The sequence below is a fragment of the Schistocerca serialis genome, chromosome 6 (assembly GCF_023864345.2).
Source record: "Schistocerca serialis cubense isolate TAMUIC-IGC-003099 chromosome 6, iqSchSeri2.2, whole genome shotgun sequence".
Lineage (NCBI taxonomy): Eukaryota > Metazoa > Arthropoda > Insecta > Orthoptera > Acrididae > Schistocerca > Schistocerca serialis.
The window spans coordinates 127,642,363-127,666,068 of record NC_064643.1 but is presented as its reverse complement, the minus strand read 5'-3'; the positions used below and the strand labels follow the sequence as shown (position 1 = coordinate 127,666,068).

Below are 23,706 nucleotides of genomic sequence, written 5' to 3'. Positions count from 1 at the left end.
CATCTGAGGCCATCAGTCCCTTAGAACTTAGAACTACTTAAACATAACTAACCTAAGGACAACACACACATCCATGCCCGAGGCAGGATTCGAACCTGCGGCCCTAGCGGTCACGCGGTTCCAGACTTGCGCGCCTAGAACCGCTCGGGTACTTAATTATTCAGTGTTGTAAATCGTACTTGCTCATGAAAGTGACACAATGCAAACTACTTGCAATGATCATTGCAAGGTTGTAATAGGCCCTTGCTGAGAGCGGCACACTGTTGCACGTCTTGAGTAGGACAATCATCAGTGAAACTGCAAAGAAGCCGACTGGAGGCGAGTAGTCTGACCTAACGCGTCATGATTTTGTCTCTTCAAATAATGAAGGGTGTGGAGCATACAAACGTACCAATGAAGTGGTTCACTCATAGTGTATAGAGGGTGTGGTTCACGCCAGTGAAGTTTCTCTGATGTATCAGAGGTGGTTCTCGTACCATGATTTGAGCCCACGCTTTCAGATTATCGTGAACATGAACAAGTATTTCAACCTACTCGGTGACCACATGTTTATCTTTAATCGACAGCTTTGAGATGAGTCTGCTGTAGACACCGCTGTTTTCCAAGATGTCAGAATCCAGGCTGCCCACCTACGTTTCTGGTTTGATGAACACTGTCACCCAGTCGCACCTCGACCGCTACGTCAGATGAACTTACTCCCATAGAAAATGGATCTGGCCATCTGAAAGGCCGAGTGAAAGAGGGGAATCAACATTCCCTTGTTGATAGATCAATCTGATCCAATCACCAGTGAGAGGAGTCAGCTGATTTTAGCGGAGAAGCTTGTGGACATGTATTGAGGCCATTATGAATGCTATATTCGGAAATTCGGAGTAGGTATTAAAATTCATGGAGAAGAAGTAAAAACTTTGAGGTTCGCCGATGACATTGTAATTCTGTCAGAGACAGCAAAGGACTTGGAAGAGCAGTTGAACGGAATGGACAATGTCTTGAAAGGAGGGTATAAGATTAACATCAAGAAAAGCAAAACGAGGATAATGGAATGTAGTCGAATTAAGTCGGGTGATGCTGAGGGAATTAGATTAGGAAATGAGACACTTAAAGTAGTAAAGGAGTTTTGCTATTTAGGGAGTAAAATAACTGATGATGGTCGAAGTAGAGAGGATATAAAATGTAGACTGGCAATGGCAAGGAAATCGTTTCTGAAGAAGAGAAATTTGTTAACATCGAGTATAGATTTAAGTGTCAGGAAGTCGTTTCTGAAAGTATTTGTATGGAGTGTAGCCATGTATGGAAGTGAAACATGGACGATAACTAGTTTTGACAAGAAGAGAATAGAAGCTTTCGAAATGTGGTGCTACAGAAGAATGCTGAAGATAAGGTGGGTAGATCACGTAACTAATGAGGAGGTATTGAATAGGATTGGGGAGAAGAGAAGTCTGTGGCACAACTTGACTAGAAGAAGGGATCGGTTGGTAGGACATGTTTTGAGGCATCAAGGGATCACAAATTTAGTATTGGAGGGCAGCGTGGAGGGTAAAAATCGTAGAGGGAGACCAAGAGATCAATACACTAAGCAGATTCAGAAGGATGTAGGTTGCAGTAGGTACTGGGAGATGAAGAAGCTTGCACAGGATAGAGTAGCATGGAGAGCAGCATCAAACCAGTCTCAGGACTGAAGACCACACAACAACAGGCCGTGTTGAAAGGTGTTAGCGTGATGTCTCGTGGAACTGACTAAATATTTATCTTGGGTTTCATGCCAAGAGTGTGCCACATGCTGGTACCAATGTGTTCCTCAGTACAGACACCGGTGATAGATGCGGAGGGGGAACGGAGTTGGTAGCAGAGCAATGAGGCCTTGCCACGAGCCGCCGCAACAGTTCAAACTGATATAGCGAACCTTGGAAAGGCTTTGCGGCCACTGTCCAGCTAGGAGTGAGATTTTCACTTATGTAGGGTGACCAACAAAGGACTTACTGATTTTAACAGTAAATAACATGAAAACAAAGATCGACAGAAGAACGTAACGAATGCTGTGTTTATTGTGAAAGTTAAAAGGATTTAATACAGAAGTTCGGAAGTACACTCCTGGAAATTGAAATAAGAACACCGTGAATTCATTGTCCCAGGAAGGGGAAACTTTATTGACACATTCCTGGGGTCAGATACATCACATGATCACACTGACAGAACCACAGGCACATAGACACAGGCAACAGAGCATGCACAATGTCGGCACTAGTACAGTGTATATCCACCTTTCGCAGCAATGCAGGCTGCTATTCTCCCATGGAGACGATCGTAGAGATGCTGGATGTAGTCCTGTGGAACGGCTTGCCATGCCATTTCCACCTGGCGCCTCAGTTGGACCAGCGTTCGTGCTGGACGTGCAGACCGCGTGAGACGACGCTTCATCCAGTCCCAAACATGCTCAATGGGGGACAGATCCGGAGATCTTGCTGGCCAGGGTAGTTGACTTACACCTCCTAGAGCACGTTGGGTGGCACGGGATACATGCGGACGTGCATTGTCCTGTTGGAACAGCAAGTTCCCTTGCCGGTCTAGGAATGGTAGAACGATGGGTTCGATGACGGTTTGGATGTACCGTGCACTATTCAGTGTATCCTCGACGATCACCAGTGGTGTACGGCCAGTGTAGGAGATCGCTCCCCACACCATGATGCCGGATGTTGGCCCTGTGTGCCTCGGTCGTATGCAGTCCTGATTGTGGCGCTCACCTGCACGGCGCCAAACACGCATACGACCATCATTGGCACCAAGGCAGAAGCGACTCTCATCGCTGAAGACGACACGTCTCCATTCGTCCCTCCATTCACGCCTGTCGCGACACCACTGGAGGCGGGCTGCACGATGTTGGGGCGTGAGCGGAAGATGGCCTAACGGTGTGCGGGACCATAGCCCAGCTTCATGGAGACGGTTGCGAATGGTCCTCGCCGATACCCCAGGAGCAACAGTGGCCCTAATTTGCTGGGAAGTGGCGGTGCGGTCCCCTACGGCACTGCGTAGGATCCTACGGTCTTGGCGTGGATCCGTGCGTCGCTGCGGTCCGGTCCCAGGTCGACGGGCACGTGCACCTTCCGCCGACCACTGGCGACAACATCGATGTACTGTGGAGACCTCACGCCCCACGTGTTGAGCAATTCGGCGGTACGTCCACCCGGCCTCCCGCATGCCCACTATACGCCCTCGCTCAAAGTCCGTCAACTGCACATACGGTTCACGTCCACGCTGTCGCGGCATGCTACCAGTGTTAAAGACTGCGATGGAGCTCCGTATGCCACGGCAAACTGGCTGACACTGACGGCGGCGGTGCACAAATGCTGCGCAGCTAGCGCCATTCGACGGCCAACACCGCGGTTCCTGGTGTGTCCGCTGTGCCGTGCGTGTGATCATTGCTTGTACAGCCCTCTCGCAGTGTCCGGAGCAAGTATGGTGGGTCTGACACACCGGTGTCAATGTGTTCTTTTTTCCATTTCCAGGAGTGTAGTAGTTACAAAAGGTGCCAACAGATGGCACTGTAATCGCAAAACGTAATGTCAATCAAGAATACCCCGAATGGACGATCACTTCAACCACCGAAACGTGAAAGGAGGTCAGCGTTTTGAAGGAAGAGGTTGAAATGATGTACGTTATCGAACAGCATGCGTTTCTGGAATGCCGTATAATGGCAACAATGCACAGTTTTGAGTTTCGCGATAAGCGGAAAGTCTATATTCGAGTCGCAGTCCGGCACCAATTTTCTTATTCCGCTGTAGGTTGTTCATCGGTACCTATTATAGCTAAGTTTAAGTTCGGGAATAAAGTTCAATACTTGAAAGTACAGTTATAAATATTATTTATAAATATTATCTGCTGTTATTGTTCCCCGATTTCAGCAAACTATAACAGACGTAAAACATTTGGAAGTGTAATTCCTATTACTCCCGAGTAACAACCTGGACGAAGCCGAGCAGTACTCACCGGGATCTCTATCACCATCTTTGACACTTTTCTAGTCCTACGCAGACTTCATACCCACTGCTACCCCACTGATCGTGACTAATGTCACTTCAAATCCGGCAACGTTTTCCTGAACATCGCTCAGGCTGAATCGTACACTATTTGCGAAATTCAACAGTTGTAGAAATGCTACCCTAGTTTTCTTCGTCTGCAGATGTACCACACAGACGAAAGTACCATACTAGATAGCCTAAGTAAAAATAAATTTTCCGTGGCACATTTTTCATCATCATTCAGACACTTCCACCAACTTACCTTATTGAAACGAGAAGTTTCTCATCAGGAGAAGTATCGAATCAAAAGTTTCTCACTTGATTTTTAAGAGTAGCTAGTACTAAATGAGAATACAGGCTTTCTCGGCTGGAGATGACGGAGCCCTCTCGGGTTGTCAGCCGAGTCGTTCTGCGGCAACGTTTCGACAAGTTTCCTGCCCTTCGTCTCCAGCTGAAGTTGTTATATGAAGATCACGAGCAGGAAACTTGTCGAAACGTTGTCGCAGAACGGCGCCTTAACTCTGCTTGAAACCCGAGAAGACTTCATCATAGCCGACACTAGTTGATCGAAAAAATGGAAACTGGACTCATCCTGTTGACTTCGTAGAATTTGTGTTAGTGCTGAGAGAGCTAACGAGAAATCAGAGCCGAACTACGACATTTACAGCATCGTACAGGTACACCTAGTACTTCTCCGTTTCCAGTTTGTAAGGTTTAAATAATGGTAAACTACACTGAAGTCCTCTTCAAAAGAGCTTATGATTGCAACTGAAACTGAAACGTGATTCGTGTCCTCTCGTTGCTTGTCGTACGGCGAGACGCCAGAGCGTCGCATCGCGCGACCTTTATTGCAACGTGTCCAGTCGCGTCGTGTATCGTCTTAGTGTGAACCACCCCTAAGATCTGACTTGGCGAGCCAGATTCTCACAATTCTTTGTAATGAATCATTCGATTTGGTTTGTTTCTGGTTCACAGATAGACCACACTTTCAACCGAAAAGATTTCTGAATAAACAAAACTGGCGATTCTTGGGTTCCGAAAATGCTATTTGTTAGGCGCAGACCCTCTGCTCTCTCATACAGTTACTGTTTGGGCTGCGGTATCGTTAATTTAATTTTAAAAGTCAGGAAGTCCTTTGTTGGATACCCTGTAAATGGAAGAGGAATCATGGCGAGGAAGAAGCGTGACTCACTCTGATACGACGTCGGTGGGAGCGGGTAGTACCATGATGGTGCCCGCCCGAACCCGCGCTTGCGCACTTGTGCGGTTTCCCTTGACACTGCGCATTCTTGCCCTGGTCGTCCCACCGTCGACCACGGCCACTTTCAGCTGGACCGTCGGGTTTGTCGTTCCAGCCTGTAACACCAGTACAAACTTGCAGCTAAGACATCACAACACAACAGCAAAAATTATCAGTTTCGCCACAACTCGAAACTTGTCTCGTTATTGTTAGTTATTGTAGAACACCCAAATGTGAGTGATGTTATCTACAGCTACGAGCATAGAGAGTCAAGCATCTATCGTTTGGCAGTTGGCTCTTAAAGAAGCAATACACAGTGGAAATAGCTTAAGTTCAAATGATTCAAATGGCTCTGAGCACTATGGGACTTAACATCTGTGGTCATCAGTCCCCTAGAACTTAGAACTACTTAAACCTAACTAAGCTAAGGATATCACACACATCCATGCTCGAGGCAGGATTCGAACCTGCGACCGTAGCGGTCACGCGGTTCCAGACTGAAGCACCTAGAACCGCACGGCCACACCGGCCGGCCATAGCTTAAGTATGGTGAATCGCCTTGTCCACAGTTGGGAAACAGAAATACAGCAAAGGATAAAAAATTCGTTACCGAGCCATATTTTAGAAAAATCTCAGCGAAACTGGCGAATATATTTAAACCATTCAACCAAAAGTTGGCATTCCGATAGAGAAACTAAACACACACTACACATTTATAAATATATCTGATTGTTTCAAGCATGTCCAAAAGAACAGGTAAATACGCTGAAGAGACAAACTGGCACACCCGCGTAATACCATGCAGGGCCCCCGTGAGCACGCAGAAATGCCGCAGCACGACGTGGCATGGACTTGACTAATTTCTAAAGAATTGAGGCAGGGAATTGATACCATGAATCCTGTAGGGCTGTCCATAAATCCGTAATAGTACGATTGGGTGGAGATCTCTACTGAACAGGCATCCTAGGAATGCTCAATAATGTTGACGTCTGGGGAGCCTGGTGGCCAGCGGAAATGTTTAAACTCAGAAGACTGTTCCTGGAGGCACTCTGTAGCGATTCTGGACGTGTGGGGAGTCGCATTGTCCTGCTGAAATAGCCCAAGTCCGTTGGAATGCATAATGGACATGAATCGATGCAGGTGATCAGGCAGGATGCTTACGTACGTGTCACCTGTCAGAGTCGTATCTAGACGTATCAGGGGCCCCATATCACTCCAGCTGCACACGCCTCACACCAGCTTGAACAGTCACCTGCAGACATGCAGAGTCCATGGATTCATGAGGTTGTCTCCATACCCGTACGCGTCCATCCGCTCTATACAATTTGAAACGAGACTCGTCCCACCAGGCTATATGTTTCCAGTCAGCAACATTCGAATGTCGGTGTTGACGGGCCCAGGCGAGGCGTGAATCTTCGTGTCGTGCAGTCACCGAGGGCACATGAGTAGGCCTCCGGCTCCAAAAGCCCACATCGATGATGTTTCGTTGAATGATTTGCACGCTGGCACTTGATGGCCCAGCATTGAAATCTAAATCAATTTGCGCAAGGGTCGCACTTCTGTCTTGAACGATTCTGTTCAGTCGTCGCTGGTCCCGTTCTTGCATGATCTTTTTCGGCAGCAGCAATGTCTGAGATTTGATGTTTCACCGTATTCCTGATATTCGCGGTACACTCGTGAAATGGTCGTACAGGAAAGTCCCCACTTCATCTCTACCTCGGATGTTCTATGTCCCATCGCTCCTGCACCGACCGTAACAGAACGTTTGAACTCACTCAAATCTGGTAACCTGCCATTGAAGAAGCTGTAACCGACCTATTTCCTGCGCGAAACACTTTTGGTCTTATATGCAGACCCCATCGCCGTCTTCTGCCTGTTTACGTATCTCTGTATTTGAAGAGGCATGCCTATACCAGGTTCTTCCGCGCTTCAGTGTATGTACTCCTTGACGGCCATAAAGATCGTTTCCGTGCAGTTGCATTCTCTCTCCCGAACTCTAACGGTTATGAGTGTGAGGCTGCGCGCAATGAGTATGGAGGACAGACGGCACTACGTAAGCAGTGTGCGATAAATTGGGAATTCGAGTTGGACAGGAAGCGTGCTGAGTCACTGTCCGGCACAAACTTGCACTGAATTCATTTCATTGTCAGATTGTCGACAACGTCCTATTTAATTTCCTATTTAATTTCATCATATATGGTAAGATATAGTTTAAGATATGAAGTCGGGAATAGTGAACTTACACTCGTAAAATATGTATCATGTATGCGAGGTACGGAGGACAGACAGAAATTTTCGACGAGGTATAAAGAGTGTACAGACGTCTTCACGCTGGAAACATATACGAGACAGGCCGCCCGCGGAAAGAAACTGAGGAGTAGTTAGTGGTGGTGCACATAGCAAAGAAAGGGGAAGGAAAGGTAAGAGAAGTGAGAAAGTCACAGTGCTGATTTTACTCGTTAATTAAATTAACTGCTGCATACACTGTTCAGTACGCGCACCGGAGACGACGAGATGCTGCATCCGTAAAACGACCTGATCAACATTTGCACGCAGCAGTTCCAATGGAATATGTCCAACATGTCCCTGTATATTTGCCTTCAGGTCAAGTGTAGACCGAACGGTACCCGGTAAACGCGCTCTTTTGGATGGCCTCAGAGCTAAAAGTCGCATGGATTCGGATCAACCTTGCAGGCCATTCGTCTGGAAAACCTCTGGAGATAATACGAGATAATACGTTCATCGAAGGTCCCATTAATCAGATCTTTCTCTGGGCGAGGGACAAGAGGTGTTGTCACACCTTGCATGAAAACAATAGTTTTCACAGAGTTGTGCTCTCCCAAAGCAGGGATCACATGCTGTACAAAGAGGTCACGAGAACGTGCAGACACCATGGTACATCAGACAGACACTCTGGGTGTGTTCTCTTCGAAGGAGGACAGGCCGAGAATAAGGGTGCTTATGAATCCATGCCACACAATCACGTACGAGTTCAATGGGTTTTGATGCACACGCGGATTAACAACACCCCAAATTCGGAGTTCTGTGTATTCACTGCACCATGTAGGGTAAAATGTGCCTCGGAACTGCATATAATGTTTCACAGCCACATGTCATCAACTTCGATCAGTGCCAGGAACCGAAGAGTAGATTCAGAACGTTGCTGCGGGTCATGACATTTCAGTTACTGCGCCCTGTGGATCTTGTACGGATATCAGCGTAAAATGGGCTGCGAAATTGTGCCCGGGACACGTGCTACATGGTTAGTTACAGCAACAGCAACCTGGTTGCTGACTTCCGCCGGGGTGGGACGCTTTCTCTTCCAGGTGCCACATCAAGCTCACCCGTGTTGCGAATTTCGTTGTCGTCGTCATCATTGTCGTCGTCGTCTTTAAAACTGTTAAATGACATCGAAACTCGCTTCAGATCTTTAGTCGGCGATACCCGCTGTGCAGCACTGTAATTGCTGCCATTCTCGCACAACAAATTCATTAATAGCGCTTTCGTCTCTCTTCTCGATTGCCAAACTGTTCACACACTTTATGGATTGTCAAATGACATATCGTTAACAGTGGACACCGCCAGAGTTGCACCTGGTGGCCACAATTTGAGCTAATTGGTTTCCCAACGTAAATCTGTTACGCATTAACGGTTATCTACTAATTTTCGCTGGCATACGATGACTAAACAGTTACAGTTCAATTATAACCAGACGGTATGTCCGCAGTTTGCATAAATAACTACTTGCAGTATTTTATCTTCATGCCTCCTGTGACATCTGCTACGGCTCAGTGCGGTCACTTGGTGTCGTCTACTTGTTTACAAAACAAGCTGATGTCCGGAATGGTAGCTGGTCTAATATTCAGCAGACGCAATCAGTGTTACCACTATAAAAAAGGAAGAGCTAAGAGCACTTTGGCGAACGGGCGGTAGAGTGAAGAAGGAAAATAGAGACTCAGGCTTTGCCACTTGTATAGCAAGACAATGATTATGACCGAATATCGTACTTTAAGTGGAAGTGTATGAAGGGTTGATGCGACATTGACTCCCGAATCGCGTATATGTGGATAACTTTCCTTACATTTGCATATTCGTGCTAACTGCCGATAACAATTATCTTCACAACTGCTACTAACCTCCTGCCCTTAAGATGGGTATTATAAATCTTATATTCAAGAATAAGTATTCATTTTTCTTCAGTAACAAACTATCTGCCGAGTCAAAGTGAATCTGATGAATCACTACGTACAGAGAGTACAGAATGAAGAATTCTACTGATGTGACAGCAAGGTAGAGGACGTCGAATCGAGCACGTTTTGGCAATTGACCATACGTCTGATATACGGCTTTCTGTAAGGCATGTAAAACGTTGGAGGCGGCCTTTATTCAGCAGTCATTATAAAAGTGATGATCTCTTAGGATTGAGGTAACATTACACTTTGGGGCTGTGATATCCTTCAGAGCGGCGATTTCCCGGCAGATTGACACTTTTTCTTTGGCCGAGGTCGTTTCGCGCTCTCACGTATTTCGTAGCACGACTACCTCTGCTACGGACATAGCAGTTTATGTTCCCTATAGAGCTACAGCCTCGCGTTAGTAACACACTCTAATCCCTCCACATACCTATTTTCGTATGTCGGGCTTCACTGCAACAGTAATATCCTCTAACGGAACTAGGCTTTGTTAGTATGTATTCTGTGTGTTCACGTTGTTTTCTCCCTCAGATTTCCTAGCCATACATGGCCCAAAATTCTTTGTGGGGCATCAGACGCATGTTTCAAAAAGAGCGCCACAAACTGGACAAAGTACATACGCACCGGACCGGAGTGACCCAACTGTATATAAACCGGTACATCACATTCTCTGTTTGTCGAATGTGGTACCACTTCGAGGCAATCATCTCTGGCTAGAGGCCACTCTCCTCCTCTCCTCCCTTCCAGTCCCCTGATAGCGAAAGGGATGCCAGATCACAGACGGAAACTTATCTTCTAATAGAAACTTAAACTATTGGTGCTATACACTTTGAAAGTACTAATATGACCGTGATAGTAGTAAGGAAATGACTGGTAAGTCGCTATCTCGCGCAAATGTTACTTTATGCACAGCTAATTTCGAGCCTTCCAAATGCTATGCCAGTACAGGTGGTGTATATAAAATCCTGTAATTATGGGGAATTCCCTCTTGGAAAACGAACGTCATAAACGACAGTCTCATCTTCATTAATATCATGCCCAACATGCAGTTGTTTCACTTTAGCGAATTTAGCTCCACTGAAAATTTTACATATTTCTAATTTCTAATATTACCAGTGTACACTGGTAGAAACCAAGTATTGCACCATGAAGCACCAGTCGGGCATTCACTAAGCTTTGTGCAGCTGTTTATCACGTAGCACGTATTAAGTCATCAGCAGATAAATTGCTCCCGCCTGAGCACACGAACAGCAAATAAGTTCCTCTTTATAAGATTGTCATCAATTCTGATTCCGCCTTCCCCACCAAAAATTTTGGTATTCGTATTTGCACTCTTGTAGTACAGAGCAGCGTAACCCCTTTGCCCGATCTCTCTTTGTATTGAAGCTTTCACACTTATCGCCTTCTCACTGCCACTGTCTATATAGTTCTCTCCCCCATTCTCTTCTTTTTCTCCCGTTGATTTACAGTACATCCCGTTGCCACTGTCTCCTCTATACCTCGGCAATTCAAAAATTGTGGAGGGTCCAACTTACATTTTCCCCTATAACCACTTGTTTAAAATTTCGGTCCAAAACGCGACCCCTACATCTACGTGTTAAAATTCGCCGGTTTGTGAAGTCCAGACATCACCCTCCCCCATGGTCTCCACTCGTCTGTCTGTTTCATTTTACTGTCTCTTCTTTCTTTTGCTCCCATTGGCCCTGTCTCTCTGCTGCTCTCTTTCACCACACAAAATCTAAAATGTGTTCGCAGGGCAAATATTATTTTTGAAGATGACAGAATGAGGATTGAGGCAGCTCGTTCTCCACTTTTTTGTCAATCTTTTAAACATAAATATACTTTCTGTGCTACAACAGGAAAATTTTTCCACTAGTTGCGTTCTTTTCTTGTTCAGGCAGGGTATGCTGCTTCTATAAAATGATTTCTGTGGCCAGTAAAATTTTACTGGTGGTATATAGAGAGCGTTCAATAGCGAGGTTATCAGCGCGTCAGTGAAGTTTATGTACTTCAACACATTTACATTCTTTGACACAGATCAACATCAAATTAGTACAGATAATGTAAGGTTAAGTCAAATTCGTTTGCTTTACATGTTTTCTGGGTACTTTCCTCATCGATCACAGTTCATCAGAAATGCCCCGCTTATGATTTCTATCCTAAAACAGTGAAAATGTTATTCGATATATTTTACTGAATTTGCAGTCCTAGTTTTAGAAAATTTCTGGCAGTCATTTAAAATTTTTTTTTCAGGCATATTAAGACACTTTTTAGCCCATGTTTTGTCACTGTAGTACCACTCTGTGAATATATGAACACCTGTTAGAAGTACGATGACAAAAGAGTGGCATTTTATGGAAACTTCACGCAACGATCGTCTCATATTGAGACAGCGCGTCAAAGTTTTATTGATGAAAAAATGCTGACAAACATACTTTGGTAACCTCAGAACCCTGGCGATGGGCCTTGAATCTCGGTGACAGATTATGATCACGAGAAAGTTTCAAGGTTGTAAATATCATCTTAAGAACACATGGTAAAAATTTCGAAAATCTGCCATGAATAAAAATTATAGATGTGGCCATCCTCACAATTGGCACTGTATGTATCCAAAAATCGTCGTTTTTCCGGGGTTTTCTCAACAGTGGCCCATGAACAAATAGTGCTTTTATAGGGTACCTAAGCTGCATCGTACACCATACCTAATGTAAAAGAACCAAATGGTTTGCTTAATTTCCGTGGACTGGATGAAGAGAATAATGTTTAAATTTTGAACCTGTACAGTTGGATAGCTACTGTATGCCCATTGTTTCGATAGGTATCCAAATAGTCGCGGGTCAAGGGCTATCCGAAACTATTGACCCTTTTCTCTACGATCAATAGAAGTCGTGTTGTAACCCTCTGAATTATTGTATTTTGGAGCGTAGATTTTTTGTTCATATTAGTGCTATCGTGCCTGGACCGATAAAACTTTCATTCAAGATCAATATCAGCATGAGATGTGACCCTAGCAACGAAGAATTCACTTCTACTATTCGTTGCGGCATGGAAGCAGTCACCCTCCTGATAGTAACATGACGAATTGCTTGCCGTATCTGAAACTCATACTATGCCAGTTCATGAGAATTGTTGGCTAGACGCCAGTGTGAAACTATACGTCCCATGGCATTCCAGGCATGCTTTGTGAGTGACAAATCAAAGGACTGAGCAGGCAGATGCGGTACGATCTGCAGTGTAGGGTCTTGCTGGAATATTTTATTTGGTATCATGGTCATGAAAAGCTTGAGAGCAGAATTTAACATTCTTGTCACGTCTTCATCAGCATTCAACATCCTTTGAACAATTACGAAATCAGTCCTGTTTTCGTATCATGTCGCTCCCCACAGCATAATACGTAAGAGAGGTATGGATATCGATAAGCATCGCGTTTTGAGACTTTTGCCAGGTCGTCTAGGGACACGTTGACATCTATCTGATCACTACAGATAGAAGCAAGTCTCATCGCTGAGCATCTCAGAATACCTGTAAGTCACAGTTTACTATGGCTCTGCACCATGCAAATCTGTCTGTAGTATGCTGTCAGTCGTAATGAACACATGGGAAATCAGAATCCTAAGCCAGCTTCCAGTTTCTTGTTCCTTGTGGTTCGTAGTAACATTCTGTTTGTACATGAATCTCCCAGCTGTACAGGGCATTGTGGTAATGCAGCAGCGAGAATTGAAAATCTGTGCCGGACGAGGACGTGAAACCGGATTCCCTACTTTTTTTACAACAGTTGCCTTAACCACCTCGGCCATCCGGACACGCTTTCTGTCAATTCCAAATTCCCAACTTCTCCGTCGCCACACAGCTTTGACCTCCACCCACTAACCTCCTACTCACCGATTTCTGAATGCCGTAGGACTTCGAACCTTGATTCTGCCTACGCACTGAAACTTTTCGTCAAGTAACCGTCGCGCCCATAAAATTATAGACTGAGCGCTGTCTGGTTTATCAGGTATGTCTGACGGAACAGACACCTCTAATGTCCCTAATTCTGCCTGCAACCTCTGTCTGGATTTCAGCTGTTGCCACTCGTGAGATCCAATGGAATAATAGTATGATCACCTCTGGTGGGGTCCTGGAGGGATACCTGCCAACACACGCTGTTATCCTGAGCCTGTTTCGTCACGATTCGTTGAGCAGTCTATGTATTGCAGCCTACTGTTTGTGCCAGCCAGGGCATTGATTGTTGCAAGTCCGTGAAGCTACTGATTCGATATTCCTCTTAAAGCTGGCCGAAATCTTGATGTACAAAACCTCTGGGCTTACTGTGTTGAAATCTCCATCTGAAAATTTCTGCTAATGTTGGCCACACTGAATACGCAACATGCAGTGACAACATTGTTTATCTGTAGGAATGACATTTTCCTGTATCGAAAATTAGCTCGTTTAAGGATGAAGTTTTAATGAAAGCATCTTACAGGCCTGAAAATACCAGGATATCAGTAAGATATGGTTCTTTCAATGTGTAATACTTGATACTTCACTCAGTGTATATGTCATTACACATTAAAGTCTACAAACGGATGTTTTTTAATTTTTTAATCTTCTGTTGTTGACTTTACACCGTAGACTGGTTTGGCGTATCTCTCCATGCTAAGCTGTCTTGTGCAAGCCTCTTCATCTCGAAGTAAGTACAGCAACCTATATCCTTCTGAATCTTCTGTATTCGTCTCTTGGCCTTCCTCTACGACCTACCAACCGATCCCTTCTTCTAGTCAGGTTCTGCCACAAATTTCTTTTCCCAATTCTATTCAGTACCTCCTCATTAGTTATGTGATCTACCCATCTACTCTTCAGTATTCTTCTATAGCACAACATTTCAAAAATGCTCAAATATGTGTGAAATCTTATCGGACTTAGCTGCTAAGGTCACCAGTCCCTCAGCTTACACTCTACTGAACCTAAATTATCCTAAGGAGAAACACACACACACACCCATGCCCGAGGGAGGACTCGACCCAACGCTGCGACCAGCCGCACAGTCCATGACTACAGCGCCTTAGACCGCTTGGCCAATCCCGCGCAGATATCACATTTCAAAAGCTTAAATTCTCCTCTAGTCTAAACTGTTTATCGTCATGTTTCACATGCATACATTGTTATACTCGATACAAATACTTTGAGAAAGGGATACCTGACAAATCGATACTGACGTCAACAAATTTCTCGTCTTCAGAAATGCCATTTGCAGCAGCGTAATTACGTAATTAGAACTTGTAGTAGCTTTTGGTGAGCTTTTTCCCCCAGACAGAGAGATTCAAACCCTGAAAACTGAATTTCATAAATTAACAGTATATCTTCTGTTATGTAATTGACACTGAATTACATTTTGTATCATGAGATCCTTCCTCTCCATCACAGACTGAGTCTTTTCCCGTCAATTCCCAGATCGGGGAGGGGAGGGAGAGTGGGGGGATCGAAGAGCACAGCTGGGGGATTTCCCAGAGAAGGATGTGATAATTAATTGCTCGATTTAATTAAGTAATCATTTAATTAACTAGTCAATTAATTTGATATCAAAAGTGTGTGTGTTAATAGAGGGAGGGAAGAAGGGTTGGGGATTTCCCAGAGGGGATGGAGGGAGGGGAGGAGGAGGAGGAGGAGGAGGAGGAGGAGGAGGAGGAGGTTGGTTAGAAGAACTGATTATCCCCAGGGGATCATAGATCAATTATTAGAACAATAGGTTAATGGGAGATGAGGGGGTCATAATCAAGTTTGCCCCTGAATATATGCAACCCACACTAACAAAAAGCATCAGCACCCCTGTTACCCTGCTACTACTATACGTAAAATTTCCTCTATTGAATGTAAGTGAACTGGTGTAGTATAAAGCAGGGTTTGGCTACTATCAGCCTGGTCTGTGATTGGTTTCAGTCTGGCCCGTGGTAGAAATTCGTGTGAGAGAGAGAGAGAGAGAGAGAGAGAGAGAGAGAGAGAGAGAGAGAGAGAGAGAGAGAGAGAGAGAGAGATAGCAAAAGTTTTTAGGGCAGCTACTGCAAAACGCCGTTAGTAAAGAAACGATGTTCATGAGGGGTAAATAAATGTAAATATTTGAAATGAGGTGACCATAAAATACATGTGTACTGTTGGAGACGTGTGTTTTGAGGCACAACTTGTTGGTGTGGCATGTTGGAAAAGGGTTGTAATTCGTATCGATGCGTTACCCCATGAATATTAACGTCAGGGACGCTATAGTTTTGACTTCAGGTGCTGAGATTACTGGTGTCTCATCACTTGATGAGGTGGCATAGTATGAATTTCAGATAAGGCAAGCTATTCGTCATGATACTATCACGAGGGTGACTGCTTCCCTGCCGCAACGAATATTAGAAGTGAATTATTCCTTGATTTATTCAGTTTTCAAATTTTTACTGACTTTTTGTTCACCCGGTTACCAAAGGTTACTCGCGCCTGGTCTACAGTAGTATAAGGTATAGTGACTACTCACTCATGTCTCGCCCACGAAATTGAATTTGAGATGCCAGGTGAAAATAAGTTCTCAAACGAAATTTAATATTTTATTTGTTTATTTCGTAAATAATGTCCGCGTCATTCATAGAACAAATATTTTCTGCTTACCCAAATGTCTTTCTTAACTACTGTGGCATCGGCATTGCGTTTAGTATTTCCTTTTCGCATTAGTCTGTCGTAGAATAGGCACATCAAGGACCTGAGGCGAAATAATTTTTGGTGACGAGAAAATAAAACAGTTTTTGCACACGGATAAAGTGATGTTACAAATATTTGCATTAATATATGTTTAATACTTAACTGAGAGGATTGAAACATTTTGTTTACCTCAATTGTGTGCTAAACGAAACATCCAAGGAAAATAAATTACTGTATTCTGGATCTTGTAAATTTTTTCTAAAGTAGCGTCATCCGATTTCTTTAAACTCTTACTCTTGTAAATATGTACTGCACAAGCGACGTCTATACACAGTAAATTATTGTTCCGTTTTTGGAAAAATTCATTGTAGTTTACAGTGTCTTGTCGAATATGAAATTTTAAATGTTCGAAATTGTCCAGCGTTTAATTCAGTTAGCCATTCGAGTAGCCAAATGAATAGCTGTATACACAGATCGTGATATTTGGTGTTCTGCTGCAGTGGGGACAGCAACTGCATTGTTCGTTTCATTGTCGAATTCTTCGTCGTCTTCGCCGCCGCCGCCGCCGCCGCCGCCGCAGCCGTCTGCTCAATGTGCTGGCCACGAATGTCTTTCTTCAGGGCCTCAACAATATGGAAATCGCATCGGGAGAGATCGGAACTGTATTGGGGATGTGTAAGGGCTTCCCAGTGAAACTTCTGCAGTGTACTCGAAACAACCTTGGGAACTTGTGTGTCCACAAACATTTTTCCGTGATGACTGACGATCTTGTATTATAGGAGGATAAATTTATAAACACTTTTGAAATAATGAAGTTACTTTTACCACATGTCTCGTTTTTACTTAACTGCCCCTTATAATATGGGAATAACTGTGAGCAACTTAATGCTACAGCTATCGAAAACGATTGTTTGAAATGAAACCTCTAACGTAGCAGGAAAGGACAGACGTACCTTGGGGTAGCGGAGGGTGACGACCTGCGAGTACTGGTCCTCCATCCTGCCCGGGTGGCCGTAGTGCATGTAGCTGGCGTTGTGCACCCTGGAGTCGTCAAAGTGGGCGAACGCCACCCGCGATCCGTCTGGAGACCACCACAGCGCCGAGTCTGAGGCCAGCACTTCCTCTGCAGACACAACAACGCACGTGTTAATCACTGCATGTGGCGGCTGGCGCAACACCGGCAACTTTGTTTGGCTTACTCACTTCCTGCCGTCAGGCACCTTCTGTGTCGACCTGTTTATCGCGCAGCTCCTCTCAGCTATGGTAACTGAGATCGCGACAGTGAAATGAAAAATATACTCATGTTCAGAAAAAAACAGAAGACCTTGAACGACTAGAGATTGGGCGTTCATATTCACAAGGAATGTACATTAGTATGTTCTGCAGAAATGATGATCACTTCAGTCACCTGGGTTCAGCAAGTGTTATGTTGCCTAGTAGGCACAGTCTACGTCATGGGCCCTGGTAGCTTTTTCCGTACGTGATGGCATCACCGTGTATGAGGCGCGTATGGCGTCGTGTTGTATAGCCATCCTCGCTGCTTTCACCTGGTTCCATAGTACCTCTGTGGTGGTTGGCATTAGGTCACAAGGGTGCAGCAATCTTTTCACCACGTATCTCATATTTCCGATCGGCGACAAATCAGGTGATGTGGCGGGTCACGGCAAAAATATGACATCCTGAGACACCAAGAAGGCACGGGTTCGGGCACCAACATTTGGTCGTGCATTCTCTTGCTGAAAAGTGGGATCTGGGGTGTGGCTATGGATCGCAGTATGTTATTTACGTGATTCACGCTGGTCACAGTGTCATAGACACGCGTCATCTGTGGTTTCTGGATGTACCTAACAGCACCCCACACCATAAGACCTTGAGGTGGCGCTGTATGTCTTGTGCCAATGCCATCACTGCGATGCCGCTCCCCCTGCCTGTGGCGAAACAAAATATGGCCATCATTTTCAGACAAATAGAACCTGAATTTTTCGGGAAAAACTATCTGATGCTATTTTTACCTCTACTGAGGTCGTTGCATACGCCATTGCCGTCTGTCATGTTTCTGTACTTTCGTCTGAGGTAGGCGGAGAAGTGGCAACAGCACATACGCTAAACCGAGGTGACAAATGCTTATTTCTGCAAAACATACTATTGTACACATCCTGTGAACATGTATGTTCTATCTCTAGTTGTTCTAGGTGTTCAGTTTTTTTTTGAACATGTGTATTTTGACTCGTTACCGTACATCTGCATGTGTATTAATGAGGAAATATATATTGAAAGATAAGGTATTAAATCAGTCAACGACGTACCCAAGGGATATGATAGAGGAACGTATGGTGACAAATGGCCCTTGATTCCATATCGGGGTGAGTCTCTGCGTGGAACAGGGACTGACGGTGTGGGATTACGTTAAAACTCTGTGCAGAGTACAAAGATAGTACAGTCACAGGCCTGAAACAAATGGTTCAAATGGCTCTGAGCACTATGGGACTCAACATCTGAGGTCTTCAGTCCCCTAGACTTAGAACTGCTTAAACCTAACTAACCTAAGGACGTCACACACATCCATGCCCAAGGCAGGATTCGAACCTGCGACCGTAGTGGTCGCGCGGTTCCTGACTGAAGCGCCTAGAACCGCTTGACCACACCGGCCGGCGGCCTGAAACAAAATAGAACTAATCAGGAGACGAAATTCTTCTTTAGTTATCTTACGTAGAAGCCTGCATAGCAGACCAACTGAGTTTGTGGCTTGGGGAGGGGGGGGGGGGGGGGAGGGGCTATTTTAAGCTGTTGCGTCCTTACACACTGCCTGTTTAGTAATCAATCCCGTGAGCGCACGCTTGCTGTTGGCAAATGGAGTACCGTTAACTACTCAATTTTTGCATTATGCCGTAGATGATTATATGCGGTCTGTTTTAATCAGCATTTCGGCATAAGGGGACTTCGCTAGCTCACCAGAAAAGATTACCGATGTATCACAGGAGAGTTCTATGTGATTTTATTTCTGCAGTCCGCTACTTTGCGAAAATTTGCCGATTATGAACGCTAGGTCTTCCCACTCTTGTTTTTCAATAGGAACATGATATTGTTTCACCTGAGGATGCAGCTAAATTGCTGCGAAACCGCATGTTCCTATAAGCAAAGACCTTACAGCTAAAGCGATCTTACCTTCAAAATGTAGTAAGAAATGCCAACGGCCTTCGAGGGATAACAAGAGGTCACTTCTAGATAGGCAATCTTGGACAGGAGACGTCTTGTACGATTCTCTCCAATAAAGGCGAACCCCTACATTCGCTGCCAGGTTCACGCTTCTCAAGACACCGCAATAGGAAGGTAAACGCTCCGTCAATATCAGAACCCTGGTGCAATTGTTCCTCTGATTTCCGCCACGCTTAATGGAATTCTGTGCACTTTTGTCACTGTGCACAATGAAAGGTATACCGACAACTATTAAAGGACATTATGGAAGACGCAGAAGTGGCTGTAATCTTATAAATCAAATGATCTCTCTATCATTCTGAATTCGGAACGTTTTACTAGTATTTCCCAGTTTCCTATGAAGACTGAAGTCTCTTGTTATTTGATAAGCACTGTAAACGGGCTTTGAACAAGATGTGGAACATACACACGGTGTCCCACGACGAATGGTCAATATTCAAGCATATAACAGGAACAATCATCTGAAGTAAGAAAGTCTAATCAACATGGGCTCTAAAATGTCTATCTTAAGAGCTGAACTAGTGTTCAATTGAAGAAACGTGTTTCACCGTAGGGAAAATGGACAGGTGCCCACAACTATGAAGTACCTAGTTTAGAGCCCTTGTTTACTAGACTTTTGCTTCGAATGACCATTCCTATCACATTTTTGAATATTTTCCACTCGTCCTGCGACTTCCTGTATAAGGTAAGTACGAATGCAATTTTTGAAAGAAAATATATTTATAACAACAAGAGGTTTTAGCTTGCTTGCATTCAAAACTATGGGCAATGACGAAGTCTGAGAATAGCAGAATGATATCCAACTACGCTGATTGAAGTCAGTCAAATACGAACTTTGAAATACCAGTGGAACACTATATTCTGGCGACTGTAACAATAGTAAGACCGAATTGAAACCTTTATGTACTTTTAAGTTCAGATTGGCTAATAAACAAAGTTATCAGATTTCAACAGGAAAAGTATCGCATGCAAAATAGATAAGAAATCTAGTGTACCCTTCAGGAAAACTTATGAGTTCAAAGAAGAACGGAAGTTAGTGAACCATATCCGTTTAGTAGCTTGTGCTGAAATTATTAAGGTAGATGAAGAAGAAAAAGTTAAACAAGTTCTTTCGAAAAAACAATTAAAACAGCAAGAATCGCATATACTGAGAACAAGGGTGAGTTGGGGAATTTTTTCAATAAAAAACAGACATGTATTCCGTTAAACCAGGTGTAATTGAAGAATATGTAAGTAAGTTTAAGATACAGAAGGTAACCCTTTCTTTTGTTGACTCTATCCTATAACTATGAAACGGTTAGAGAAGAACGCAAAAGGTAGTTGATAACCATAATAGAACAGTCTTAGTTTCCATAATAAGCCATTAATAGTCATTATTAATCGTAGAAGTGGAATTCACTTAGTTTTGCATGTACGAACTTTGAATAGACATGTAAAAACCGAATGGGATAGACCTGCAGCTATAGAAGAATTACTATCAAAGTTTGAGCAAAAGGAATTCTTTAGCTCACTGGGTCTAAAGGCTGGATATCGGCAAGTCCCATTAGTCAAAGAATAAAGACCATATTCAGCTTTCTTATTTGTTGATAAATATTATCTTTTCTAGTATTACCCACACGCCGTATGCATAGTAGCTTTTGTTCATGCTTTAGAAAACATTGTGGAAAACGAATTGGTACAAGAACTAAGAAGTCATGTAGACGATCTACTACAAGTTTCTAAGACTTTGGAGTATCATTTTATGTTGTTAATACAAACTTCAATCTTGTAAGAGGAAAAGGAAATACAATAAAACTTTCCAATCCCATTTTGAAAGACAGGAATTGAAATTTTTGCGCCCTATTATACGAATTAATGGAATACAAACTGATCCATGAAGCATACACACTATAAAAAATTATTCGAAATCAAAGAATGCAAAAATTTTATAATTTTCTGGTTTTTAATATAAATTTAATTTCATGAAGTATTCTATAGTATGAAAAACATTAAATGATTTGACAGCTGCAGATTTATTTGGACCTTTACCAAAATCTACAGAAGATATGACATGTATATTGCTGCAGTTGAATTTTAGTGAAAGAATGTCATATTGTATCATTTTAAATTAGGAAATACTATGGAAGTAGTAGACTGTTTAAAATATTTTATAGACGTTGGTGAACCAAGAACTTTATTACAGACACTGGTACAACATTTATAAGGAACAACTGAAAAAAAAGACTTATCTCAGGAAACAGCATGTCTTATTACAATGTCTAAATACCACCAAAATCTAATCCATCTGAAAGAGTACTTAAGGAAATTAGACAACTTCGTCATGCACATAGTTTTTAGCCAACATAATTCCTAGGCACAACTGATACCTGAACTGAAAGTTATTTTGAACAAATTGCCTGGTCTTTTGCCAGTGGAGATATTAAATAGGAATTTTATCGTGAAAATAATCAGAAGACATAATTTAACAAAATGGTAAATTATAAATGTGAAAGAAGAATTAAATAAAGAGGCCCAGAACATAGTAAACAATGATGTGAATGTGGATGAAATAGTGCTGGTCAAAATTTATCATCCTAGTTCCTATATAATGAAAGACCAGTGAGTACTTCGAGAAATACAAAGCTTCTGGTAAGGCATCAGATAATTCACATCAAAAAGCAGTGCTCCCTGCAGACCAGTTAAGCGTCAAGCAGGAAGAATGCAATAATGGTGATATTGTTAAAAGATTCATAATGTAAATGAAGTTCTCAAGGAATCGACATTTTTAATGACTCTTTTGGAATGACACCTTCAAGCACCCTAGCAGTTGGTCGCATTTCTTCATGTTTCACCTTCCACTTAATGATCCTCTTCTACTACTACCCTATAAATTTTCATTACATTTTCTTCTACTATTCTTAACTATAACCTTAATGAATTCGCAAATGATAGCTTTTTATTGATTATTTTGTTTTATGATAATTTTCCGGTCAATATTTCATTGCATGTGATGAATATTTTAAGGCCTGAGCCGCAAATAATGGTAAGGGCCTAGTTGCTTGTTTTGAGAAATTTTGCAGTGAAATTTCAAGAAATTCTCATAAACAAAATATTTGAAGCACATGCAGTGTGACTGCAGCATAGATGCGCAGACTGTGGCCCCTCAGCCACATACATGTAAACCAGTGTGTTCTAACAATTTATACTGATGCTTAAACGTTACTTTATTGTTGCAAACGTGATTGTACAGTATAAATAATAGGTCTAGACACTGACATTTCTGGCAAATAAGCTACTTTTATGGTAGCTTAGTTTTCTGTTCCCTACAGGGTTGATTGCCGTGAGTCCCAAAACCATTGGCACGCCTGATTTAGATTGCCCGTCAGTGTGACTGATTGTAGTGTGCTATTAACTCCAACCGCGTTAACCTGCATAATACAAACCACAACAGTGGCAGTAAGGTAGAATATCCATGAGGTGATGATGACAGGAGCTCCTGCTTTGGATACCTTCCGAAATCAAGCATCCCAATGACGAGAGGTAAGAGGACTCGCCGATATCAGCATTCAGACAAACAGGAAACTACTGCATCCACCTTGTTGTTCTTGGATCACGCTAGACTTATTTACTAACTGGTCATCGTAACGTCTAACGATATAGCGCTGAACAGTAAAATTTGCAACACTAAAATTTCGAACGTAGATATCAACTGTTACAACTTGTATCGTAAACAAATGGATAATCAAATGCGTCAGATCTTAATTGAAAAAGCGGGCAGATTTGATATTTGTCATTACAACACCAACTACCACGAACAGAAAACAATGGTTTGAGTAAACCGTACATACATTTGGCGTAGAATCCGAATATGCAATAAAAATGGGATGGGGGGGGGGGGAGGAGGGGAGGTTTCCATTTGAAAACACGATGTTCACCCCAGCCACACACGAGGGATGGTTAGGTGGTGGCCAGTCGTAGCGCAGATGGGTGTCCCTTTACTGATAACTTTCCACCTGGAGCATTTTTCTTGTTCGGTATGTCGTTTTCGAGATATTTAGTTGTCTCAAGGTGAAACGAACACCCTATATGTAGGGACAATTTCTCTGTAAAGGAAGGGAGAAAAGTGTGGTAAAATATTATATATATATATATATATATATATATATATATATATATATATATATATATATATATAATATTTTAACCCACCTATACTGTTACCAGCAGCAAACTGAGAAATTGTTGTAAAAAGTTAGGGCAGTCTGACTCTGATGTAATATTGCAGCTTTCACATTTTAGCGCTTTACTACAGAGGCTTTAAGAGGCATATGTAATAAACATTTAGAATTAAACAAAAAATACAGGCACAATACAAATTGTGCTGCAGTGACATGAAGCTCGGTAACAG

The 23,706-nt window shown here is 43.1% G+C and overlaps 1 protein-coding gene across 1 annotated transcript in view; it reads right to left on the bottom strand.

Moving 5' to 3' along the window:
• Nucleotides 1–23,706, bottom strand: part of LOC126484540 (venom dipeptidyl peptidase 4-like) — a 320,902-nt gene that overhangs the window by 133,243 nt on the left and 163,953 nt on the right. Inside the window, exons 7-8 of the mRNA XM_050108088.1 lie at nt 17,057–17,226; nt 5,209–5,372 (exon numbers count right to left, since the gene is read on the bottom strand). Of these exons, the coding sequence (XP_049964045.1) occupies nt 5,209–5,372; nt 17,057–17,226 (334 nt within the window). The remainder of the gene's footprint in view (nt 1–5,208; nt 5,373–17,056; nt 17,227–23,706) is intronic.